The sequence below is a fragment of the Hibiscus syriacus genome, unplaced genomic scaffold, assembly GCF_006381635.1.
Source record: "Hibiscus syriacus cultivar Baekdansim isolate YM2019G1 unplaced genomic scaffold, ASM638163v2 tig00111398_pilon, whole genome shotgun sequence".
Taxonomy (NCBI): Eukaryota; Viridiplantae; Streptophyta; class Magnoliopsida; order Malvales; family Malvaceae; genus Hibiscus; species Hibiscus syriacus.
Window position 1 is genome coordinate 1,883,168 of NW_024063081.1, and position 24,226 is coordinate 1,907,393.

At 34.2% G+C, this 24,226-nt stretch overlaps 3 protein-coding genes and 1 pseudogene across 5 annotated transcripts; 2 read left to right on the top strand and 2 right to left on the bottom strand.

Annotated features, from left to right (window-relative positions):
- Positions 1-3,641: 3,641 nt before the first annotated feature.
- On the bottom strand, positions 3,642-6,727 carry LOC120161108 (annotated as a pseudogene).
- Positions 6,728-10,054: 3,327 nt separating this feature from the next.
- On the top strand, positions 10,055-11,927 carry LOC120161253 (RPM1-interacting protein 4-like). Its single transcript, XM_039171518.1, has 4 exons — positions 10,055-10,212; positions 10,719-11,282; positions 11,402-11,596; positions 11,694-11,927. The coding sequence occupies exons 1-4, from the start codon at positions 10,207-10,209 to the stop codon at positions 11,721-11,723; spliced, it is 795 nt and encodes a 264-aa protein (XP_039027449.1). The 5' UTR covers positions 10,055-10,206; the 3' UTR covers positions 11,724-11,927.
- Positions 11,928-15,327: 3,400 nt separating this feature from the next.
- LOC120161252 (FHA domain-containing protein FHA2-like) lies at positions 15,328-18,320 on the top strand. 2 transcript variants are annotated; one of them, XM_039171517.1, is made up of 3 exons: positions 15,328-16,147; positions 17,599-17,753; positions 17,956-18,320. In XM_039171517.1, exons 1-3 carry the CDS (start codon positions 15,517-15,519, stop codon positions 18,163-18,165), a joined length of 996 nt encoding a protein of 331 aa, XP_039027448.1. In that variant the 5' UTR covers positions 15,328-15,516; the 3' UTR covers positions 18,166-18,320. The 2 variants fall into 2 exon arrangements, with proteins under 2 accessions (XP_039027448.1, XP_039027447.1); XM_039171516.1 differs by having other exon boundaries at positions 15,331-16,147; positions 17,587-17,753.
- Positions 18,321-20,976: 2,656 nt separating this feature from the next.
- On the bottom strand, positions 20,977-23,681 carry LOC120161255. 2 transcript variants are annotated; one of them, XM_039171520.1, is made up of 3 exons: positions 23,323-23,681; positions 21,587-21,691; positions 20,977-21,321 (listed from the first exon to the last, which is right to left on the bottom strand). In XM_039171520.1, the coding sequence occupies exons 1-3, from the start codon at positions 23,465-23,467 to the stop codon at positions 21,119-21,121; spliced, it is 453 nt and encodes a 150-aa protein (XP_039027451.1). In that variant the 5' UTR covers positions 23,468-23,681; the 3' UTR covers positions 20,977-21,118. The 2 variants fall into 2 exon arrangements, with proteins under 2 accessions (XP_039027451.1, XP_039027450.1); XM_039171519.1 differs by having other exon boundaries at positions 20,980-21,378; positions 23,323-23,673.
- Positions 23,682-24,226: the final 545 nt, after the last annotated feature.

The window sequence follows — 24,226 nt, forward strand, 5'->3', positions numbered from 1 at the left end:
TTTTTAATAATAATATGACATTACCTTTTAATATGAGTGATTAAAATGAAATTGAAATGTAATATTAGATATGTTTTTTTAATTTAGTTGGATGGATAAAATAAAACTACAAAAATGACTAAATATATAATTTATTATATATATATTCAATATACATATATTTGGATGAATTCTTTTGGTTGGTATTTATTTTTATTTTATGTTCTAATTTGAGGTTATTTTTTATTAATTTAAAGTGATTACAGTGTAATATTTGTTCTAAAAATTCTTTAAAGTTAATCTTTTAGTTGTCTTTGTTAGATTAATAAAATATTAGATGAATATCTATCCGAGATAATATTATGTTTAAATGTTCTTAAATTTATACTTTTATGTTTTTACAATAATTTGTCGAAAAAATGTTTTTACAATAATGATCAATTAAATTATATTTAATTTATATAATTTATTACATATAACTGAGATTGAAAGTTTAAATCTTATTAATTAGGCACGAATCAAATAACCTCAATAATAAAGGAATTATTGTTATTCCTTGAGAGTACTACGAATGTTAAAAGTACGAGTGTTTAATATTAAATGATTGAGAGTTACCTTTAAATAAATACTGCTTTGCACTTATCTTAGATTAATTAGAAAAATCCTATTAATTAGAATAGGATAATAGCTTTTATAAAGCTACATTTTTATCACATTTCTAATGTGAATAAAAAATATTTATTAATAATATGAACTTATACAACCATAACTTATTAATAAAAATATCAATTAAAGTTTGACTCATAAATACCAACAACCAGTTGGTCTAGTAGGACGAGACACTAGAATTCTTAAACAAGATCAGGAGTTCAAATTATGACGTTTGTGAATAGAGCAAATTGGATTGGGAGGGTCACCCTTGCCTTTACAGTACCCAATCTGGATTAATTAGCCAATAAATTGTATATTAGTAATTAATTCAAAAAAATTAACTCATAAATAAATTAATTTTTAATTTTGAAAATAAAGTGGCACGATGACAAGTATTTCATATAACTTTAAAATATATTTGAATCAACGGTTTAAATTACACCAAATAGTTAACAATTAATTCATAAACTTTTAAAAGTTAAAAAATGCTGATTTTGTTTTTAGAATTTTATTAATAAATTCACATACAAAAATACGTATCTCATGTCACTATAAAATTAATTTCCCCTCGGCCAGTATCAAGGGTGGAGGTTAAGGAGGCAATGTTTGCACAGAATTTGGACAAAAGCCCTGACCCTGATGGTTTAACGGCTTACTTCTTTAAATATGCGTGAAATATTGATTTACGGGGGACGATGTGATTAAGGTAACTACCTTGGTCATTGTCCCTAAAGTTTCCGATCCTTCTCATACGAAGTATTATCGGCCCATTTCTTGTTGTAATGTCATTTATAAATGCATTACATGTATTATTTGTGTAGAATAAAAAATGTGATGTCGGAGCTGGTGTCGCTTAGTCAAAGTGCCTTTGTCTCAGGTAGGAGTATTATTGATAATACTCTGATGACTCGTGAGTTGGTTAAACCCTAAAGGCTATAATTATTAAGACTGCTTTGTAGAAAGCATTTGATCTTTGAATTTGGGGTTCATTTTGAGGGCGCTTGAGGCTCTGGACTTCCCGAGAATGATGATTAGATGGAGTAGGGAGTGCATCACCACTGCTAGGTTCTCGGTATCTTTGAATGGTAATTCACTAATTTGGTGGATTCTTTGAGAGGGCGAAGGGCGTCAGGCAAGGAATCCCCTTTCCCCATATTTGTTTTGGCGATGAACTTTTTATCCCCCTAAATGTCTCACGATTCGTCTTACAAATCCCCATTTTACTGATGGCCTTTTAGTTTTCACTAGAGGGGATTTGGATTCAATTTTAGGGTTTGGCGGGTTCTGGATTTGTTTCATCAGTTTTTCGGGCTGCAGGTGAATCCAAGAAAACTGTGTTTTTCTCCTCGGGAATGGATGTGGAGCTGATTCATTCTATCACTGGCATCAAAAGTGACAGGTATCTTGGCATTCCTTTGATCACGAGGAGACTTACGATCTGTGATTGTGCGCCTCTCCTTGAGCAGATCTCTCGGAGGTTGCAGAGTTGGAGGGCTAAGCAGCTATCTTATGCGATAAGGTTGCAGCTCATTCATTCGATTATTTTTAGTATTCAGAACTATTGGAGCAGACAACTCGTTAACAAATCAGAGCATAAGTTTTGAACATTATATCATAGTTTCTTTTTCTTATTCGAATCCAATTACACAATCCATTTTCTGGCGTAATCGAATTTGTTTAATATTTTCGGCTTTCAACATATTTTTGTTACCTTGATTAATTCCTTTGACTCGTTTGCTCAACTCCAGTAACAATTTCGGTCAAAACCAGATTTGTTCAAGCAACTTATAACAATATCGATCTCAACCTACTTTCTTTGTGACTGTTAATATTCTTGAGCGCAATCGGATTTGTTAACATGATTGATAACATTTTTCGACTTTCAACTTATTTTGTTACTGTGGGTATTTTGTTTAACCCGTTCGCTAAACTACGGTAATAATTTTGGTTAAAATCGAATTTGTTAAAGCAACTTATAACATTCTAAATCTTAACCGAATATCTTGGCGACCACTCACATTCTTGGACGCAACTAGATTTGTTAACGCGACTGATAATATTTTCAGCTTTCAACTTACTTTGTTACCTTGGATATTTCATTTGACTCATTTGCTAAACTCCAGTAACAATTTAGGTCGAAATTATATTTGTTAAAGCAACTTATAACATTCTTGATCTCAACCTAATATCTTAGCGACCGCTCATGTTCTTTGATGCAGCCGGATTTGTTAACGCCATTGATGGCATTCTAGCTTTCAACTTATTTTATTACTGTCCTTATTTTTATGAACACATTTTCTAAACTTCGTAACATTTTCGGTCGAAATCAATTTTGTTAAAATAACTTAAAACAAATTCGATCTCAATTTCGTTTTTTATCGACCGCTAACACTCATGGACGCAACCAGATTTATTACCACAATTGATAACAATTTCAGCTTTCAACTTATTTAGTTAGCGTCTTTATTTTGTTCGCCCAATTTTAGAAAATTGGATAATATTTTTGAGTGCAACCAGTTTTGTTATTACGACCTATAACATTTCCAGCTTTCAACCTAATTTCTTACGTGGGATTTTTTGTTCGACACATTTTACATACAACAATAACATTTACAAGTGCAACCATTATTGTTATTTTAAGATTTTATGCTCCTTTTCTAACATTATGTGTTCCATTTTTTCCATTAACCTTATTAGCTTTAATTTAGCCGTCGCACAACAGAACCTTCCATATCAATTTCAGACATGGAAGCTCGGTGGAGATAAAGCTTGTTCTGCTCCATAGAGATTTCCAAGTTTTCCCTCATATTTCTTTCACTGATTTCGGTGCCATACATGATTGCAAACATTGGTTTATCATGTAACTATGTTACTCTGGTTTCAGCTATTACAACAACACAAAAGGATGAACAAATTAATCAAAATTCTAGATTCAATAGTATTACAAAATTTTCAACAGTTTACCTTAGGAAACACCAATATCGATGGGTACATGGAACTCGGGGTTCTTTTCAAGATTTCCTCATCTCGTGTCCTAGAGCTTGATTCTGAAGTTTTTGGTTATTTTCCAATAAACGGTCGTACTCGAGTAGTAAATCTGCAGATTGTTTTTGGAGGGAAGCAATATGAGCTTCAGCAGTTTCAATCTTTTTGTCTCTCTTTGGATTCTGACTTCAGCTTCTTCAAATTCCGTGATAGGGTTGAAATTTCTTCTTTCAGAAGCTTTAGCTCCATGGAAGCTTTGTCGTCTTTCTCTTTAAGCCGCATTCTCTCTTCCTGAAGACGTTGGACTTCCTCTTTCGAAGATCCAGTGCTACTCCTTAACCCAAAAAGTTTTCTAATGTAACGGTGCATAAGGTCGATTATGAATCCTAGAAATAGGGTGAAACCTACAAGATCAAGTTCAGGCAGTCAAACACGAGCTATCGAGCTAAAAAAGCGGCTAGAAATAAATTAATCATCCACTAAGTATTACATTATGAAGCTAATTCAATTTACACTCGATGTTTGAGCAATTCTCTTCATTATCAGCTCAAGCAATGGCATAGAACTGAGTAGCATACTAGCGTTCACTTGCAGTAAATTGACGAGTAAGTCGGGAAGGGAGATGCACTAACACATCTTCATACTTCCAAGTTCGTACAAGTAAAAAATGATGCATGGACACCATTTGACCGCTAGGACTGAAGCTAACAGAGAGTAAAGGAAACAAGAAACCAAGGCATCATCAAATACCTCAAAACAATGTAAATAATTGGAAAACCAGATGCCAGACACCTTCAGCATTTTTGGTTTATCATACGTAGCATACAACCTTGCCATAATAACCAAGGCACTTGTGAATCAATAGTTCAGTACAATAAGAAATCCCACCCCGGCTTCATATAATCAACATTACAGACCCATCTGATAACGAATGAAAGTCGTCGACTCTCAACCAAAAATGGTGAGCTAAATTTGAGAAACCTCTTTCAAATCCTTGATAGCAAACGCCTTGCACCAAGCACATTGCAGGGTAATAAAGCTTTGAACTGTTTAAATTTATCACAAGACTATCCTAATCTTTAATTTTGTGTTCACTGTAACTGTAAGTACAACCTTAGAGGGTTTATGACATGAGAGCACACACATAGCAGACTGTTTCCCGATGCTTTGCAAAGAAGAAAGAAATATGCAGCAATGTTAGATTTGTCGAGTTATATCGAGAATGTACCAATAGAAGATGGTGTTACATCTATAATCGGAAAGCCAACAATTATCACTCCATGTATTTCTTATATTCCATATAAATCCATTAAACCTAGACAACGGTACCAAATAAAAAGATCCACCAACATGGAAGCTTGAAGTATATAACATTGATGTAATTGACATAAAAGATATCTACTACATCATTGTTGCCTTGTTGGTGCATATGCAAGTGGGTGGAATGCAGAAAGAGAAGGAACATAATGATGTTCGATTCTTCGTTTATTCTTGAAGTAACGTAATTTACACATTCGGATATGGGTACAAGAGAAATTTAAAATAGACGCACTTGTTAAAGAAATCATAAATGCAGCACGATTTTGATTTTTTTTTTTTAAAAAGGTTGAAGGTCTCATTAAAAACTCCTTTCGTATTCTTCCACATACTAAGAAATATGTTGAAAAATATTGGAATAAAGAAAAAAATACCTCATATTTTATTAAATATAACACTCATTACATGTAAAAACATCGAATACCCACATACGGGAATATACACCATTACAAAAACCATATCACCTAAAAATCTACCGTCGTCAACCATGAAACCCCAAAGACAATAATCCTAATTCTAAAATACACCTCAAACAAAATGAAAAAACCAACGCAAAAGATCATATCATAACAAAAAACCAACGCAAAAGATCATGTCATAACATAAAACCAACACTGTCAACAATGAAAACTGAACAAAATGCCTGTGCATAGAGCTCTGAAAAGTTACGGTCCAATTGAAGGAACCATTTCTAATGAATCATCGTGAACTTCAGGGATCCAAGAATTTGGATTGAATGAGGATCAATTTCATGCACCCTGATTTTGAAGGAAATAGGAACTACCTTCAACTCCATCGACTCATCAATTCTCACCTGAGACTTTGTGAGTAATTGAATTTTAACCCGATAAAAAGACGATGGAAACTCGCAACTCACCACCAGAGTCTCTGACCAAGCTTCAACTCTTATTACCTTTGATCAACTTCTGCCCTTTACTCCTTTAGAACAAGCTACCTTTCCTTTCATAATGAACATCAAAGGAGTGTTTGCCAGTGTGAAGCTAATACTGCATTTTAGCACCAAAGAGAATAAGCTAATATTAAATCCGAAAGCACCCAATAAAAGCCTATTTCCTCTATATGACTACACTGTTACCAGGCAACACTGTACAGGCTAAACAAAGGCAATGGTTTAGAATTCAGCTGAAATAGTAGCATAAAGATGCATAAACCAAACGACCAATAAAAAATTGAGCAAAAATCATACCCATAAGTGAAGCTTCAAGCAAGTGGGTTCTCCAGAGAACTTGATCCATGGGTGACATGGTACCAAGCTTTGCACCTTTGTTCTGGATCTTGAGATTGCTCATGAGACTCGATAAAAGAATCACAGACATGGTGCCGGCAATGGTTTTCATGGTTCCCGGGCCTTTCCCCATCTTCAACTGATCTAAGCTCTTTATGACGAGCTCTCTCAGTGGCCCAATCTTTACCAGCAGAAGGAATGACATTACGCCCTTCACAAAAAGAACCAAAAACAATAACTGAATCATCACGGAACACTCAGAAAAGACTTTATTTTGACACAATGGCTAACCATCTTTGTTAAAGAGAGGTTTGGGGGGATGAAAACGTTCAGCAAGAAACTACTAGGAATCTTTGATGTTGTTGATTTTGGGTTTTAGATTATTTCCACACAAAAGTATCACTTCAGTGAAGTAGGTCTCAACTGAGGAAAGCTGAAGCCATTTCTTTGAAGAAACTCTATTTTTGTTTCCTTTTCAGAAGCTGAATTAATTAATCTGAGGGTGAAAAAAGCTTGGGGATTATTTGTGTATTACCAGCAAATGGAGAAAAAAAAGGTATTAAAGGGGAAAATGGGGGTACAAAAAAGCAAATTAATTTAGCAGACATGAAAAGAATACATATTTTTAGGCCAAGCAAAAATTATGGTAAGGCAGTGTTTGGAACTTCATTTTTTTTCCAGTTTTGTAATGACATGAAAGATACAAAGATGATCAAGAGGGGTAATTCATTGAAAATTTTAAATTATTATATATTATATATATTTTTATTTTATATTAAGAATTTATTTTCATCTTTTAAAATTTTATAAACTTATTTCTCTCTAAAACTTTTAAAAATTATTTTTTAAACATAAAATTTTATATCGATCTGTATAGATAATACATAATGTTGTTGGTATTTTTTTACGTTTTGTCCAACATGTTGGGTATCGGATTTGCTAGTATGCAGTTCGAGCGTTGAAAAACTGGAGTTTTAGGAGATGAACTTCAAATTCCTGCACGCTTCCCTATCTGCACGCTTGACAAAGCTTATTACTCGCACCGCATTGGGACTGAATCACCCAATTGCCCTTCCCAGAAAGATTGAATATTTTTTTTATAACAGATAATACATGAGGTGTTTATTGATGATTAATTTTTAATAATGGTTATTTAAATTTATATTATTAATATTTACGAACATAATTACGCTTACAACTTAAAAATAAGGTAAATTATAAATTTACTCACTAAATTTTACTATCTCTTTTATTTATCTTATTGTATTTTTAATTTTTTTCAATTTAATCATTTAACTTTATATATTGAATTGTTTACCAGTCTACCGTTAAATTTGTAACGATGTTATGACCTGACATTATTAAACAAATTTTTAATCAACAAAATACAAGTCAGGAAAAAACTATCTTCCCTTATTTTCTCTTTTTTCTTCTTCTTTTCATCTTCTTTTCTCTTCATTTCTCTACTCAATCGGAATGAACCCAGATTTCGGTTACCATGCAAGTCGTCATTCTGACCATCGTCGGACATCGTTCAGATCATCGTCGTTCAAGTAAATAAAAAAGAAATAAAAATAGTTTAGTAAAATAAAAATAAAAAACTATAGAAAAATGACACTTAAGAACCTAATATAATCTCACTGTTCTATCATTTTCAATAACCTTCAACCATCGTTCGAGGGCCCACTTTACCTCTACCCTAATCTCCATCAACCTTTTATCATCTTCATCTTAAACACACTCATTAAAATCACCACACCCATTCGCAATGCCATATTACCATCTACCCAAATAACCTCCAAAATCACCATTTACCCTCTACCCAACACAACCATCATCATCTCCATCATCACCTTGAAGCCACCAAAACATCTCAATTCCTAAACCTCTTCATTGATTTTTTTAATCCAAACAACGAATAACAACAACAAAAAAGAGGGAAAAAGAAAAGAGAATGAAGAATAAGTCTACCCACATTTGACTAAAAGTAATTATAGTGTTCAGAGGTTTATCTTCTAGATCTGAATGACGAACGAAGGAGATCAAAGGAAAAATAATCAACAATTCTCAATCAAAATTCATGGTGTTGAACCAAATAAAAAAAAGGAAATAAAAAGTTACTTCTCCGATTTCAATCATTTATTCATTACGATTCTTTCTCTCCTTGTTGCATATTCAGATTCTCATCTTGATTTCACCGATCATCTACCTTAACTAAAGCTTCATTTCTCTATTTTAAAAGAATTGGAATAAGGAATTGGAAAAATATTAAAAAAATAATATTAATAAAATATTAATCAATGCCTATATGGCAGTTAAAAAATTAATTGAAAAACCCATTTCATCGCACAGTTAAGAGAAAAACAACAAAGTGACAAAAATTCTAATATATAAAATTTAATGATTAAATTGAAAAAAATTAAAAGTACAGTAAATAATATAAAAAAAATTAAAATTTAACGAATAAATTTATAATTTACCCTGAAAAATAATCGAAGAGATGTATGAAGAACAGAAGCCAATAGACAGAAAAAAATGATTTTAAAAAACTTTTTTTGGGGTTTTATATAAAAAAATTAATATAATTCAATTAAGTGTGGAGAAGGACAGAGAAGCTGTCAGTTTTTTAAGACAAGTTTACTAGTCGGCCGCCAATAGAAGTAATCATCGTTAAATTCAAGGCTAAACTAATTATTTAGTCACCTAATTATTACTTTTGTTCTATTTTGGTCAGTTAATTATTTTGTTATTTAAAATCACATATGTTGAAACTTAAAAGCACTTTAAGTGCATTAATGCATCGGTATGAATAAATGAAGGTTTTCAAATGACTGCAGTAATGGAATCAATTTTATTTATTTTCAAAAAAAAAATATTAGAAGGGGAAATTATTCATTTAATCTCTAAATTTTAGGCTATTTACAAAGTAGGTCTCTAAAATTCAACTATAAATAGCTTAGCCATTTATCATTTCTACATATCCAAATCACTCTATTATTCTCTCATACATTAGATAAATTTAGAGAGTTTGTATTAAGTTGTTTTTTCCGTTTTATTGAGAGATAATTGTTCTTGTTTTCGTTTTGTTAAATCGAGAGAAGTTGTAACTCATGTTTTCTTATAGTGAAATTCTTCTATCTTTGTATGTGGTTTTTACCCCATATTATTTATAAAAAATTCTACGTAAAATTTGTGTCTCCTTTATCTTTGTTGTTATTTTATTAAATTATCAATTATGATTTTGCTCAATTCAATGATAGTATTCCGCAACAATATCTAAAGTAAATTTTAATTTTAAGCTTTTTAACAGTAAAATTTTAACACCCTTCATCTTAGACACTTAAAATATAATATCGAAAACGTTAAGTATATAAAAGTTTCACAGAAAAAATATTAAATATATATTTTAACGATTTTTAACTCTTAAACTTAACTTTAAATATAATTTAAATATTTATTTTTATATTAATTATTTAAAATAAAATAATAGTTGAGTGATTTTTTTGAATTATAGTTCAGTGATTAAACGAAAACCAAAACGGTATTTGGCAAGGAAAGCCTTTTATTTTAAGACTACTACTTTCCCCACCAATATCATTCTTCCACTCCCCAATGATAGCACTCAATTGGAGAAGGACGCTAGTGCATTGGCGTGGAAGGAGAGAAAGTTTTACCTTAGACACCCAGAAAATAAACGACGACTTTGAGAGAGAATCTGAAACTAGGAAGAAACAGAGATTTTTACAGAGAGAATGAAGAGTCAAACATTACCAATGGCGTGGGTCAACGGTTGATAAACCCCCCCCCTTTCTCTCTTTATTTTTTTAATCTCTAAATCCTCTAGTTTTCTTACTAAAACCTCTATTCATCTCTCTCTCTTTCTCTTGATGTCTTCGAATTTTAGTTGAAGGGTTCTTATAAAAAGTTGTAATATTTATTTATCTGGGTTTGTTCTGCAATTGTTTGATAAAAAAGAAGCTTTTTTTTGTTCTTTTGGGAATTCTGAGTATTCTTTCTCAAGTTTGCTGATGGCAGTAAGTAATTATCTTTTTTTTCGTTTCACTATAGGTTATTTTCTGTTTGTATCCGAAGAAAATTTTAGAAGAAAAAAAATTAAAAGCTGAGAATTTTGGAATTTCATTTTGCTTTTTTGATTGTACCGAAGTGATAAAGCTAAGCAATACTGTAGCTTTTTTTTTCCTTGTTAGTTCTTTAATTAAGTTTATATGATCTATTGAGATTCTGTATTGCTAACTCTTTTTTTAGGTAATTGATTTAGAGATATGAACTTGGGATAGTTGAGATTCTAGTATTTTATTTATTGGCTCATAATTGGTTGATGAACTTGCATATATCATTTGGCTTTGAATGTTCTGATCTGGGATTTTGTTGTATTCTTTTCCCAATTATGCATCAAATTGCCTTGTAAAAGACCGTTGTTTTTTAGTTTAATAATGCAAACAAAACTTAAAGCATCCAATTATGTGTACAAGTATTTCATATTCTTTTTTTAATTTTGATTGATGGATTTCGGTTTTAGCAACGATCTCATGTACCCAAGTTTGGCAATTGGGAAGGTGAAGAGGATGTTCCCTACACAGCTTATTTTGACAAGGCCCGGCAGGGTCGAACAGGTGGAAAGATTGTAAACCCGAATGATCCCCAAGAGAACCCCGACTCGAATCATGATCATGTAGCTCCGACTAGAGCTCATCCGGCTTCAAAAACGAAAGCTGAATTGGATGAACAGGTAGGACATGGACCTGCTGGAAGGGGACATGAACGTGGAAGAAGCAGGGAAGAAGGTGACCTCAAACAATATGTAGACTCTCCCGTACGTCACGACAATCTCAACCACAAAGCTTCTGGGGACACTACACCTTCACGTAATGGTCGTGAAGCCCCAAAACAAGTTACAAGACCAAGGGTTGGATCCGAAAACAGCATAGATAAATCACCACTCCATCACCATGCACGGGTTGCCGGGATTGCGGGGAGAGGTAGCATGGCCTCACCTACATGGGAAGGAAAGAATAAATACGATAGTAGCCATGGCACTCCCACGAGGTCCAGAATGAGGCCAAGTACTCGAGGCGATGACAGTGTAAATTCTCTTCTTCATGTCATTTCATAAATCGCATAAACTTGAAAATAAGTGGATTTCACTTATTTGAAGCTCATTATTGTATTAGAACTTGTTGCTAACAATCTGATTTATGCCAGCCCGATGAAGGTGCTGCTGTTCCAAAATTCGGTGATTGGGATGAGAATAACCCGGCATCAGCTGATGGTTATACTCACATTTTCAACAAGGTGCGAGAAGAGAGGAACAATGGGGGTAGGGTACCAGGCATGCAGGGTGAGCAATCTCCATACCGCACTGCTCGGAACCGGAAACCAACTAACAGCAACGCTAAGGTATGTTGTTTCGGGAATCTGTCCAAGGACTGTTTTTGCTACAAATCTTATATAAATTCCTAATTATATACATTTCTTGCATCTCTTTTTCCTCCAGAGTTGCTGCCTTCCATGGTGCAGGAAATAAGAGACTGTGAATTCATGGTTTCATTATCTGTGTGGAATATTATTGTAAATACATTGAAGAGGCTCCTTCAAAGCATAGTAATTTCTGTCAAACTCCGGTTTATTATCACCACTTGTGTGCTACTTTTCTTTGATGATAAACTTTGTATTCTATTTGGTGAACTTTTTTTCCTTGCTCATGTTGTCAATATCGAACTTTGTTTTTCCTTTGGTATGTTAACCGCATCACACACTTACCCGAGGTTCGAAGAATGTAGATTAGGGCGAACAATTCTCCAAGGATTCATTTCATATTCAAATCCGAGAATTCTGCTTCAGCATCTCATGATACAAGACTGTTATATAGACAAATGTGATTATATATAATGTTTGAAGACGATGTTTATGATCCAAAGTGGAAAACACATGGAAGGATTATCATCTGCTTCTGCAACAGGTTGTAGTAGGGAAATAGCATATTGCAGCTTTGTGCTCCGTGCCCCTTATCAGATGAATTTGAAGGCTGAGCCTCGTCTAGTAGGTTTCTTTCTCCATTCTGCTCGACCTCGGTTTATTTCCTGCCCCTTACCAAACCATCTCAAGAGATGCAAAAACTGAAGGCAGTCTGGTTGGTCTTCTCTTGTAGTTGCAGTTGAGGACCCATTTGTTCCATGAAGCACTGGAACTGTTTCAGTAGCCTCTGCTAGTTCCGGACTGGTAAGCGACTCAACCACATCATCTTGTTGGCATTCATGCCGGTATCTCAACGTGATAGTTTACAGTTCATGCGTGTTGATGATCTTTTAGCCCTCCAGGTAAGGAAATGCTCCTAAGTGGGGGGAAGGGAAAAAGTTCAAGATGCTCCTTGTAGCTAACTTCAAAGGGGGGGGGGGGGGGCGTCCTTTCTGGTTCAAATCATTCCCTCATTTTGGCACCATTTTTCTATTTCGATCACATCACTCCACCACCACAAAACCAACATCTAATTGTCGAGCATAAACTAGGAACGGAAAACCCCGAATAAATCTTGATGAATTAAGGTCAACAGGCCCACCAAGCAGCGTTTCTGTATACTTCAATGTGCAATCACCCATATGAGATACAATTTTCTCATGCTAGAAGTGGTACCAAACCCACTTGTTGAAAATCCAATTCATCTGCAATACATAAATCAATAAAAGATATTTTAAAATTATTTTAAGTATTTTTTTGGGTTAAAGCCATTATTTAACGTTTTTTAAATTATTATTTTAAGATCCATTCTGTCACTATAATTATAAAAATTAACTAATCACATGATATTGTCACATTTATAAAATCTTGAAAACATTATTTTTTTTAAATGTTAAAATTATAGTTTTTTTTTATTTTAGTTTTTTTTAAAAAAATCAAATTTCTTTGAAAGAACTCTTTAAAATCTCTATTCCTAAAACTTACTATCATTGTTGGCTATCACTTTCTTGTCAGATTCCATTGTTGGTCATCCCCTTACCATCCCCAAATTCCTTAAGGTAACGGTTAATTCGTTGGAATGTTTACGAGGGAATTAGAATATGTGAAGGAATTAGAATCTGAATGAATTGAAATCTGAATCTGAAACATGTTTGGTTGGCAGGAAATTAAATTGAAATCCAATTACATATTATGTTTGGTTCGCAGACATGTCAGATGAATTTGATTTTAGTAATGTAAAATAACAAAATTGCCTTCTTATTTTTTTTGCTTAATTTTAGTTTGTTTTATAACTTATATGTAACAATATATTATAAAAATTTAAAAAATATTAAAATTTCATTTTATTGATTGATTATTCATTTCAATAAATTATAAAAAATCATACTAATAAACATCATAAGTTAAAATCATCCCAATTAGGGATGGTCATGGGTCGGGTTTTTGGTCCACCCAACTCGACCCAAGAACAAGGGAACCTCCACCCGAGACCCGACCCGACCAAAATAAAGTTTCACCCGATCCGACCCGAATATATGAATTAGAAACCCGACCATACCCGACCCGAAATAATAATAAAATTATTTTTATTCAATAAAAACAGTGACTTAATTGAAAAAATATATATAGAGGTGTATTATTGTAATTATTCCTAAATATATAAGGTAAAATTATATATTTTTTTTCGGGTCGGGTCGGATATTTTTCACCCTAAACCCGAACCCGACCCAAATAGCACACTTAAAAAAACCCGACCAGAATATCACACTTAAAAAAACGGACTTGACACGACCCGAATATCAAACTTAAAAAACCTGACCCGAACCCGATTTTGTAAAAAAAAAAGCCCAACCCGACCCCGAATATCAAGCTTAAAAAAGCCAACCCGATCCCAAAAATTTTAAAAAAAAACCGACCCGAATACCAAAAGATTAATGAGGGTAGTATGATCAAATTTCATATTTCCTCCTCCAAAAGATTTAAATTCCATCGTGTTATAGATGAAATTTACTTTCCCTCCCTTAATGGAATTGGATTCCAATTATCCCTTTGAAAACTTAAACCAAACATGATAAATTGGTTGAATTGGATCCCAATTCCCCTAATTCTAATAGATTTCAGCGTTAAATATAAATTCCTAAATCTCATTAAATTCTAAATCCTTAATCTCAAAGTCTATTATCATTGTCAACCATTATCATAGTTGTCAAACTCCCACCTACACCTCCATTGACTATCATTCCTCTTGTCATCACCTCAATCCTCTAAATTTGTAAACTTAATTCCTAAATCTTTCTAAATTATTGGTAATATTCAAAATCTAATCCTAAAATCTATTATCATTGCATTGTCGATCATCACCGTTGTTGTTGAAAGCACACCTGTCTATTACCAACCGTTAATATTGATCACTTTTTTTTGTTTTTGTCGATGCAGTCCCTAAAATATTTAAAAATAAATAAATAATATATTTTATAATTTTTACAGTATTTTTATGAAAATATAAAATTTTAAGATTTTTAATATTTTTAAAAATTTATTTTAAAAGTAAGAGTAAAAGTAAAAAAGTTTAAATTTAGATTATATATCAAATATTAATTGATTGATTAACATTTAATCAACTTTATAATAATAATAATGAGAAAATTAATTTTAAAATATTAATTTTAAAAACGTTAAATACTTAATTTAATAAAAAATATTAAACACTTAAAATAAATAAAAGTATAATTTGAATACTTTCATTTTAATAAATCCTAAAATAAAATATTAAATATTTATTGAAAAAATAAAATTTAAATATTTTTTACAATTAAATCATAATTATTCTAAGTAGTATTCGTTTTAAATATTCTTAATCATTTAACAATGAACTTTCAGACATCCGTACTGGTGACTTCTAGAAATAATAACAATTTTCTTAATCACAAAGTTAAATTAATTCGTGCAAATATTTTTTACAATTAAACCATAATTATTATATGAACCTTCATGGAATTGAAAAATTTCACGAGTGATCACACTCTCTATATAAATTATTTTTTGATTATACACTCTTATTATTTTTAATTTTTCTAATAACATTTCTAACTTCTTCATGTGGAGTTGCATTTATAATTAAATTTCTTTTATTTTTTTAAGTTGAAATATGAAAATTAAAACCAAAATCGAACAGCAATAAAGTTTTCTTTGGAATCAACAATACCCCTCGTAGCCATGGAAGATCAGACGAAGAAAAAGGAAAATTTCAAGTAAATCCTAAGAAAACCTTCTTCCAGATTCCGACAGCCTTTTTCATTAATTCAACAATATCCATCGCCCATTCGATCAGTCAATAATTCAATCGAAAATCAAAATCGGCGATGGGAACGACAGGTGGGAGCGACGTGGAAGCGGGGTTCGCGAAGCTACAAGGCGAAGACTTCGAATACTACATGCAAACCTACTCCATAATGCTCGGCCGCAACTCCAAGAAATCCACCGTCGACGTCGACTTGGTCAGCCTCGGCGGCGGCATGAACATTTCCCGCCACCATGCCCGCATCTTCTACGACTTCACGCGACGCCGTTTTGCTCTTGAAGTCCTCGGAAAGAACGGCTGCCTCGTCGAAGGCGTCCTCCACCTCCCCGGGAACCCTCCCGTAAAGCTCGATTCCCAGGATCTCCTCCAAATCGGTGACAAAGAATTTTACTTTCTTCTCCCCGTGAGGAGTATTCTCGGGGGAGTCCTTGCGCCTCGGCACCACGTGTCAATTTACCAGGCGGCGGCTGCCACAGCTGGAGGGATGCAGCATCATGGTTACCATGGCGGGACAGAGACAGGGAGATCAGTGGGTTCTGAGGGGGTGAAGAAAGCGAGGGGAAGAGAGTATTATGAAGATTATGGTGAAGAAGAGGATGTTGGGAGTGGCGGGAAGAAGGTTAGGAGGGAAGAGTGGTATAGTGGGGTGGAGGCCGGCTCCGTAGGAAAGGCAGGATTGGCGGGAGCATTAGGTTAGCAAAATTAGTTTTTGGTTTTCCTTAAAGATTTATCATTATGTGATTATTTGATCAAATTTGTCTTCTTTTGTTTTCAGTCGTTATGAACTTATGATCATGGAAATGTAGGAAGAAAAATGGCCGTTATTTATAAACTGCTTTGGAAAGTTTATGAAATTTAAGCATTTAGTTATTGATATATACTGTGAATTGGATATCTCTTGCTGTTTTGGGGATTATAATCCATTCTTGTATGCAGTTATATCATGACATATGTTAGATAGCCAAAAAATTTGTCATTTTAGTTAAGAAAAATGACAAATCTTAGTTTTCAAGAATGTCTATGTTTGAGCTATGCTATCGCTTGCCTCTGAGTGCATTTTATCCTATGTCATTCTTGTTTTTTTTTATTTTTTGGAATTATAGTTGCTGGCATTGATGATTTCTTGTGGTTGTAGCACTCAAAATGCTTTGCCTCTGGTTTTTCATTTGCTTAGCATAACCATCTTCAGTTTAATGGTTTAATCTGTCATCATCTTTTCGGGGTGTTCCATTTTGTTTCATAAATCATTTTAAATGCCCCTAGGATTTCAATCTCTACTGATCCATTTGCAGTTGATATCGTATTCTCATTTGTACTTTTTTATTGGTTGGGAGTTGCTTCTTGTTATAGGATCAGCCTAGCCTTGAATTTTACGGGACCTGCCGGTACTTATTTTTCTGTTTCTAGATGTCTAGTGAATTTTGATCCACTTTTTGAGAATTTGCCCTATCGATTGGTTTATCACCTATGTTACTCGGTCTCAGGTGTGAGTTTCGGATATGGGTATATTTCCCACATGGGCATGGTTAAGACTTTTCTAATGTTTTCCTGTATTTAGAAGATTCGTAGAGGTGATATCCCCATTTCCATGTGTATGACATAGATACTTTAGGAAAAATGAAGAGCCCAACAACATAGCTTATAACAGTTCTGAGAAATTTCATTCCTGGGTGGTTGTTAAAGATACTCCTTGAAATTGCATAATCTGTGCTGTGGAACATTGAATGTAGTCACCTTCAAGCTTTTAATGAAAGTAATGATGATACCTCATACCTCCATAAGAAAGAGAGGCGATGAATGATAGATGAAGTATATTTTATAGTTATCATGTTGTCTAAGGGGTTTTTGGCATATAATTTATGACAATTTGTGATGCATTGCTCTCTCTATTATTTCAAAAAGTTCCTTTTGATTTTTATGGCCGTGATATAATTTGTATGATCTCATTGGACAGTTTTATTGTTCTCTGATACTCTTTCTCACTTACAAGTTTTTATGCTGCTGACTTGAACATTCATTCCTTCAACATTTTCTCTTTATATTTTACCTACTTAGCAACGAAAAAGCACATCTTTCTTATATACTTCACGGATTGTAAATTTTATTTAATTTGGCATTGTAACATCCACAGTTCCGGCAGAGAAGAAGGGAGAGGGAAGATCAAGAGTTGATCGTGAATCCGATAATCAACAACTTATGCAGTTGGAAGAAAAGAATGTGGTGTCATCTGTAGCGACTGTGCTTTCTGATCTTTGTGGTCCAGGAGAATGGATGGCCATGGAGAAACTCCATGCTGAGGTTAGTTCCAAGTTTACAGTGACCTAAATCCCAAGCTATTTTCATTTTGAGCTCTTGACATAGCATGTTTGAGTCTTAATTATTTTCTTATGATGGCACCCCTGCCCACATGAGACTAGTCCTCCTCATGCTTTATTTTGATTGAGTTTGAGTGTTTTATAAGATTTTGATCATGTCCTGAAATTTCATCTTTCTTCTTCAGTTGGTTGAACAGTTTAGTAGTATCTGGCATCACAGCCGAGTTAGAAGGTATCTTACATCCGAAGACTGGCCGCGTCCAGAATCGAAGGGGAAACCATGGTATGGTCTGCTTATGTTGTTAAGAAAATACCCAGAACACTTTGTCATCAACACGAGATCCAAGGGCCGGATAACCCTGGAGTTTGTATCCCTTGTGTCTTTGCTTTCATAGGGTAATGGTCATCTTAAAGTCAAAGAAGTTGTAGGGTGTAGAAAATGATGTTAATGTTTCTTTTCTTGAGAACCGCCCACTTTGAGCTCTTAACTGTCTTGTTGTGTAAATGTAGCTCGGTAGCTGAATGGCAGAATTGAGAGTTTTTTCTGTCATTCCTTTTTTTTCTTTTGAAATGAATCCCTGACATTATATACTGGCAATTAAACAATGCTCGTTAGAAATTTTACCCTTTTGAAACTAATATCTTTTTTTAATGAAGAGTTAAGTGAATGATACCAACAGTTCTTTAGTAGGTTACCCTGCATATGGGATCCTTGTTGGGATATGCTAATCCAGTTTTGTAGTCACTAACCTAATTTTAAGCATTCTCCAAATCCAAACTAAACATATTTGTGCATATTTTTACAAGGGAAAATCATAGGTGAAAGCTCTAAGGTAAAATTTTGTAATGATAAATGGGCAGAGAAGAAATTTCAAAAGTGAGGCCTTTACCGGCTGTGGTCTCGGATGATGTTAGTGTTGATTAGTTAATTGACTGGGCTATCCGCACATGGATGGAGGATAGAGTTCTCGTGGTCCTCATACAAGGTTTGGTTGCCTATTGTTAGAACAGAAAATAGCTGCTTTTAGTCTCTTGAGTCAAATAGTTCCTTAGACGTAAAATCTGCCTATAGAGTGATTCATTGGAGAAAGTGTTACGAAACTAGAATGATTAGGTCTTGGCTGCCAAATGTTGGGCAATTTAAGGTGTCACAAATGATGGAGGCGCCATGGGTTGAGATTGAAAACGATTCACTAACCAGAGTTGAATATCTTGCAGGCAATGATCTTATAATGTCCAGCTTAGGAATTGTTATGTTCGAATTTTGATGCCATTAGTTATGAACATGTATTGCCTAGTTGAATCAGTCGCCTCCACACTCTTTTGGGGTGTCAATGGTTAAGGCCTTTTGTTTGTGCGGCTGCGGTCTATCCTCTGTGAATATTGGAGGTTGAAGATCTGTGGGCATTTGGACTTGTCAAATGGAGTTTTTGGCTTTACATATCTTGTCTAGCTTTGCTCTGATAAATATACCAAAAAAAAAAAAAAATCAACCGATTCACTATCTTAGCTGCATAATTAGGAAGTGAGAGTGAACGAACTTGGTGGAACCAACCTAGTTTTATGCATCACTGGTTTTGTATAATAATTTAATTAACGAATGATCTAATAGGTATATTCGTTTTTCATTTGGTTTAGTTGTCTTTAGTTTTCAAACTTTTTTTAAAAAAAAAGATTCTAGTATCCCTCTCTATATACATTTTCATTCATTAGTTTTCACTGCGTTTATGGGTCAATGTGTCAACGGCTTCTACAACCCTCTCCCTCTATATGTTCATTCAAGAGTTTTAACTGCACCAATAAATATATTTTTTTGTCCTTTAATTTGTGTAGAAAGCCTTTCAAACTTTGAAAACTGAAGAAAAAAATTTGATATTTTCAGTAGTTAAGTAGGTCAATCAAATCAGCACTTCTAATTTGGAAAATCATGTAGCAAACAATGCAATATCAGAGGTTAGAGCTTAGATTCTTTATGTTTTTTCCTCTTCATTCACTTGTCTGTGGATATTCATAGCTAATATTTCTTTATCTATGGCCAGTACATTCTAGACCCTAATGGGTCAAGTAAACCGGAAGCATCTAACGACCATGGTGGTGTTCAATGTTCATAACCACTGCAGCACATTGAGATGTATGGTGGAGGAAGAAGCAATCAACATAACATGGTCAATGAAGATGAAAGCTCTAATGTATCATCTAATCTCAATACATGTTGCAGAGTATGCAATTCCGAAAGCCTGATGAAAAATTTCTTAATCAGTTATAAATGTGGATGATGATGAGGAAGATATTATGACCATCTAAAACTAACTCTTATTTCTCTGATTCAAGCACCTTTACACCTTCAAGGGGTGTCAAGAGATCAAAATGGACCCAAAGACGATAATAGGGTTCGAGATCCATATAGCACCATTGAACAAGACGTTGAGACCTGCAATTCAAACCTTACTAACTACGATGAAACTGTCAGTAAAGAAAGAAACAATCAACACAATATAAAAGAAAGAAGCAATCAACATAATATAGCTGCATACGAGGGCTTTGAAATGCCTTCTAACGAGAGAAGCAATAGACATAATATAGTCATTGCAGCCACGGGTTTTGAAGTGCTTTCTAATATCTTGCTAAAGAGGATTTAATTCCACCAGTAAAATCTCTCTCTTAATCATTTATTGATGCAGAAAGTTAAAAAGATGCAAACTAATCAGTTTTTGTCTCTGTTTCAGGAACTGCTATATAATGATGGAATATATAACAGATTATCGCTTGATGAGTTCTTAGCAGTGCCAGAAACAATTAATAGCTCAAATTGGATTCAAAATCAATATATCACCAACAAAGAACAGGGCGAGTTCTGAGATTCAACTTTTGCTGATAAAAATGTAGCTTACCTTCAAGAAGGAAACACACAACAATGCTAGGCAGCTGACAATGAAGGCTTTGGCTTGCCCTGCATAGGCTCGGTGATGTCATCGTCAAATTCGATTGAGAAATATAGGAAAAGACCACGACGAATATGATGAATTAAAGCCATCTATAGCAACTGTTGACTTTCAACATCGGGGGAGAATACCCTCCAGTAATAAGAAATACCTAGAGATGCTCAAGAGTCGAGAGAATGTTAGAAATTTTCAGATATCTCAAAGATCGTAGAAATGAAGAACTTTTTTCTTTTTTAACCATCTAAGGGTATTTAGAATCCCAAATTACAGCCGATGTAACAAAGAATATTATTAGAATATTTTGAAAGCAAAACAAAACTTAATCCCCAGCAAATACAAGCTGAACTAGCACTGGCGAAAATCATTATCATTGATGATTAAGAACAAAAAACTAAATAGTTCACCCTCATGAAGTCATCATTCTTCTTTGCTTAAGAGTTTTTCTTTGTCTGTACAGTTTCTCTTCTCGTGCTTGTTTTGCAGCAAGGGCTTCATCATCGAGCACTTGCATAGGAGACCATTCTGGCAATTTCAACGAACCGCTCTTATCAAACATAGATTCACTGATGTGGCGTAATTTGGGTCTTAACTTTAGAGCAGTAAAATCCGCTGCTGTCCCAACAACAGCAAAGATGAGTGAACAGCGATAAGCACCAAATTGACCACCTAAAATGTCACAGAAGAAGACTTTTAAAAGAGATGTCATATAAAGTGTGACAATCAAGCAAATTTTGCACTTTAACTGCTTAAAACAACAGGGTTGCATGCAGAACTCAGCTACACTAGCAGAATCACACAATCACAAGGATATTATATATATATACACACACACACACAAACACAATATGTAGACAGAGGGACTGATAAAATTTACCTTGAAGACGACCCAATATAGCACCAGTGCCGAATCCAGCAATTGCAGTATTCAGTAGATCACGGGGTCCTGTTTTACGAGTTGCTGTTACGAATTCACGAGCTCCTGTCAAATTACAGGTGTTATTGCAATATCCAATTGAACAGTTTGCATGAAATGTGGTGACAATGATACCAATTACCAAATCATCAACTATAGAATCTGTCTAGTTGAAAAAGTTTATATTTCCTACTAAGTTTGATTTCTTGAGAAGAAAACCAAGTCAGCAACAGCGAGGCTCAAAAACAGCAGAAGACATGTGCTCTCTCACAAGGAAGATGTGAAAGGCCATATTAAGGAGAAGGAAAAGGTTCAACGAAGCAGTGTCTTAATTTATAATTAGATTATTTGAGGCCTGTTACAAGTTTAATGCATTTCCCTATGCGATTACACATTGCCTAAAATTTCTTTTAGGAGTACCATCATGTTACGGTCCCGAGATACAGATTGACTCACTAGACAATTAATGGGAACGTTAGAAGCGATTGCCTTCCCTTTATTACTATTCCTTGAACGACCTAGGGTAATTGACAACTAAACTTGTTGAGAGACTACAAACTCAGTACTCGTTGAAAGAGAGACCAATATGCTAACTTTAAATAAAGGTTACATAACTTATTAGAATAAAAGACTTGACTAAGCCAATTAAAATAAGACTCCTATCGACATAAAGGAAGGCAGTCGCTTCTGACGTTCACATTAATCGTCGACTGACTCTACCTGTATCCTAGGACCGTAACGCATTGACTAAAATCATCCACCTAGGTTGACTTGCTAATACCAAACCTATAATTTTCATACAAGTCAAAGTTGCATTAACCTTTAGAGTATCATATTTTTATCCAATAAAACTACTTCAAATCAAGATGGGGGAAAGAGGGTAGTTTTTAGTATCCACTACGAGCTTTATCTTGAAAGGAGTTTGCATTCAACACTATTATGCTAACTCCCACATGAACATGAGAAATGAATTCAATGTGCCTAGATAAGATACTGAGTTATGTTATGAGAAGAGAATGATAACTTGATTCTTATGACTCTAACAAGATGAGAACATACAAACTCTCTAATATTAATTACATTAAGGCATCAAATCTAACTTCCCAGGTCTAAAATCCTAAAGATGATACTCAAACCTTGTTTGGTTCCTCCCCACTACACCACTCCATGGTGCCAAACAACCACCTAGTTATCTATGTCAAGAAAGCCAATCCCCCAAGTTACTTTAATTTTTCCACCAATGTCACTCCCATTAATAACAATGTCATGGATATATATTGCACACTTTATTTTGAAAGATCAAAGCGAACTTTCCCGTGATATAAGTACAAATGAAGCCACTCAAAAAAATGAACCGCTTTCACAACCAATAGCATAAAAACTAATAGCAAGAATTCTAGTAAGACCCTTTTTGATTGCTCTTAAAGCTGTTAGGTGCAAAATAGAGTAAATACTTTGGAATAACTAAATACTGAAGATGTGTGGCAGTTATGGATGATGAGACTTATGGTTTCTCTTCTATTCAAATCATGGTTGAATTTACGGTACAATTTTACATTTTCTGTACAAATCTACAATCGGAAACTACAAAGATTTTGGCTTTAGTAAAATACTGATTTGATGCAATTAAATACTTCAAAAAAAGCTAATGGCTTGAAACTAACAGTGATGAAGAGAAAGCGAATTAAAATAAATACCACAATAGCAGCCGGTGACAATAGCAAAATTAATGGCATAAGTGGCTGAAATATTAGCCAGGCCATGGACTTTTGGATGCTTTGAAACCAACCCAAATCCTCCACCAGCAACCCTTGTTTCAAACAAAGAGAACCGCGCAAACATTCATGATTCCTGGATGTTTCAGTGAAAAAAACAACTCTAACAGAGGATGAGGGAAAAAGGCAAAGTACCTGCAAGGATCGTAGGGATCAATATTCGACGTCGCCAGTCCTCGGAGGTTGATGATGGCGACTCTCCTCGATTGTTGGGGGATGCCATTGTTTCAGTTGGGAAACTTTTTCTGGGTTCAACAATGCAGATTGGTGAGAGTTTATTTCCAGAGATGTTTGATGAATAAATTGACCAACAATATGTGTTTTAAATCGGCCATTTACAAACTAGTAGAACTAGGGACAAACCGTGGACTAGGAAACTTGCAGACTGTTAATGGGTCGGATCCCGAAAATGTATTAGATAAAGGGCCAGGTCAATCATCCACTGAGAAGACCAAAACGACCGAATCATAACAGATTTATGGACGAGGCCTGACAAAAGAACCCACAAATACTGGAAGGTGTCGATATCATGGCGGTTCAGTTTCTTAATAAACAAATCCTCACCAAGCTAAGTTATAGAAGTTGCGAGAGTACTGCGTGAAGGTAAGCTAGCTAGGGTTTCCTTTGAAAAAAATAATTTACGACGTCAATTCTCCTCTCTTCCGCTCATTCCTCAGCCAGAAGGGTGGCTCATCCGACAAGAGGTTCTCTCTCTATCCCTCTCTTGTTATCTTTCGATGTGATTAGCGTGAACGATTATATTCGTTGGGCACTGGAACAAAGTATCAAACGATGATGTGTTTGTTGATTTTATGATTGTGAACAA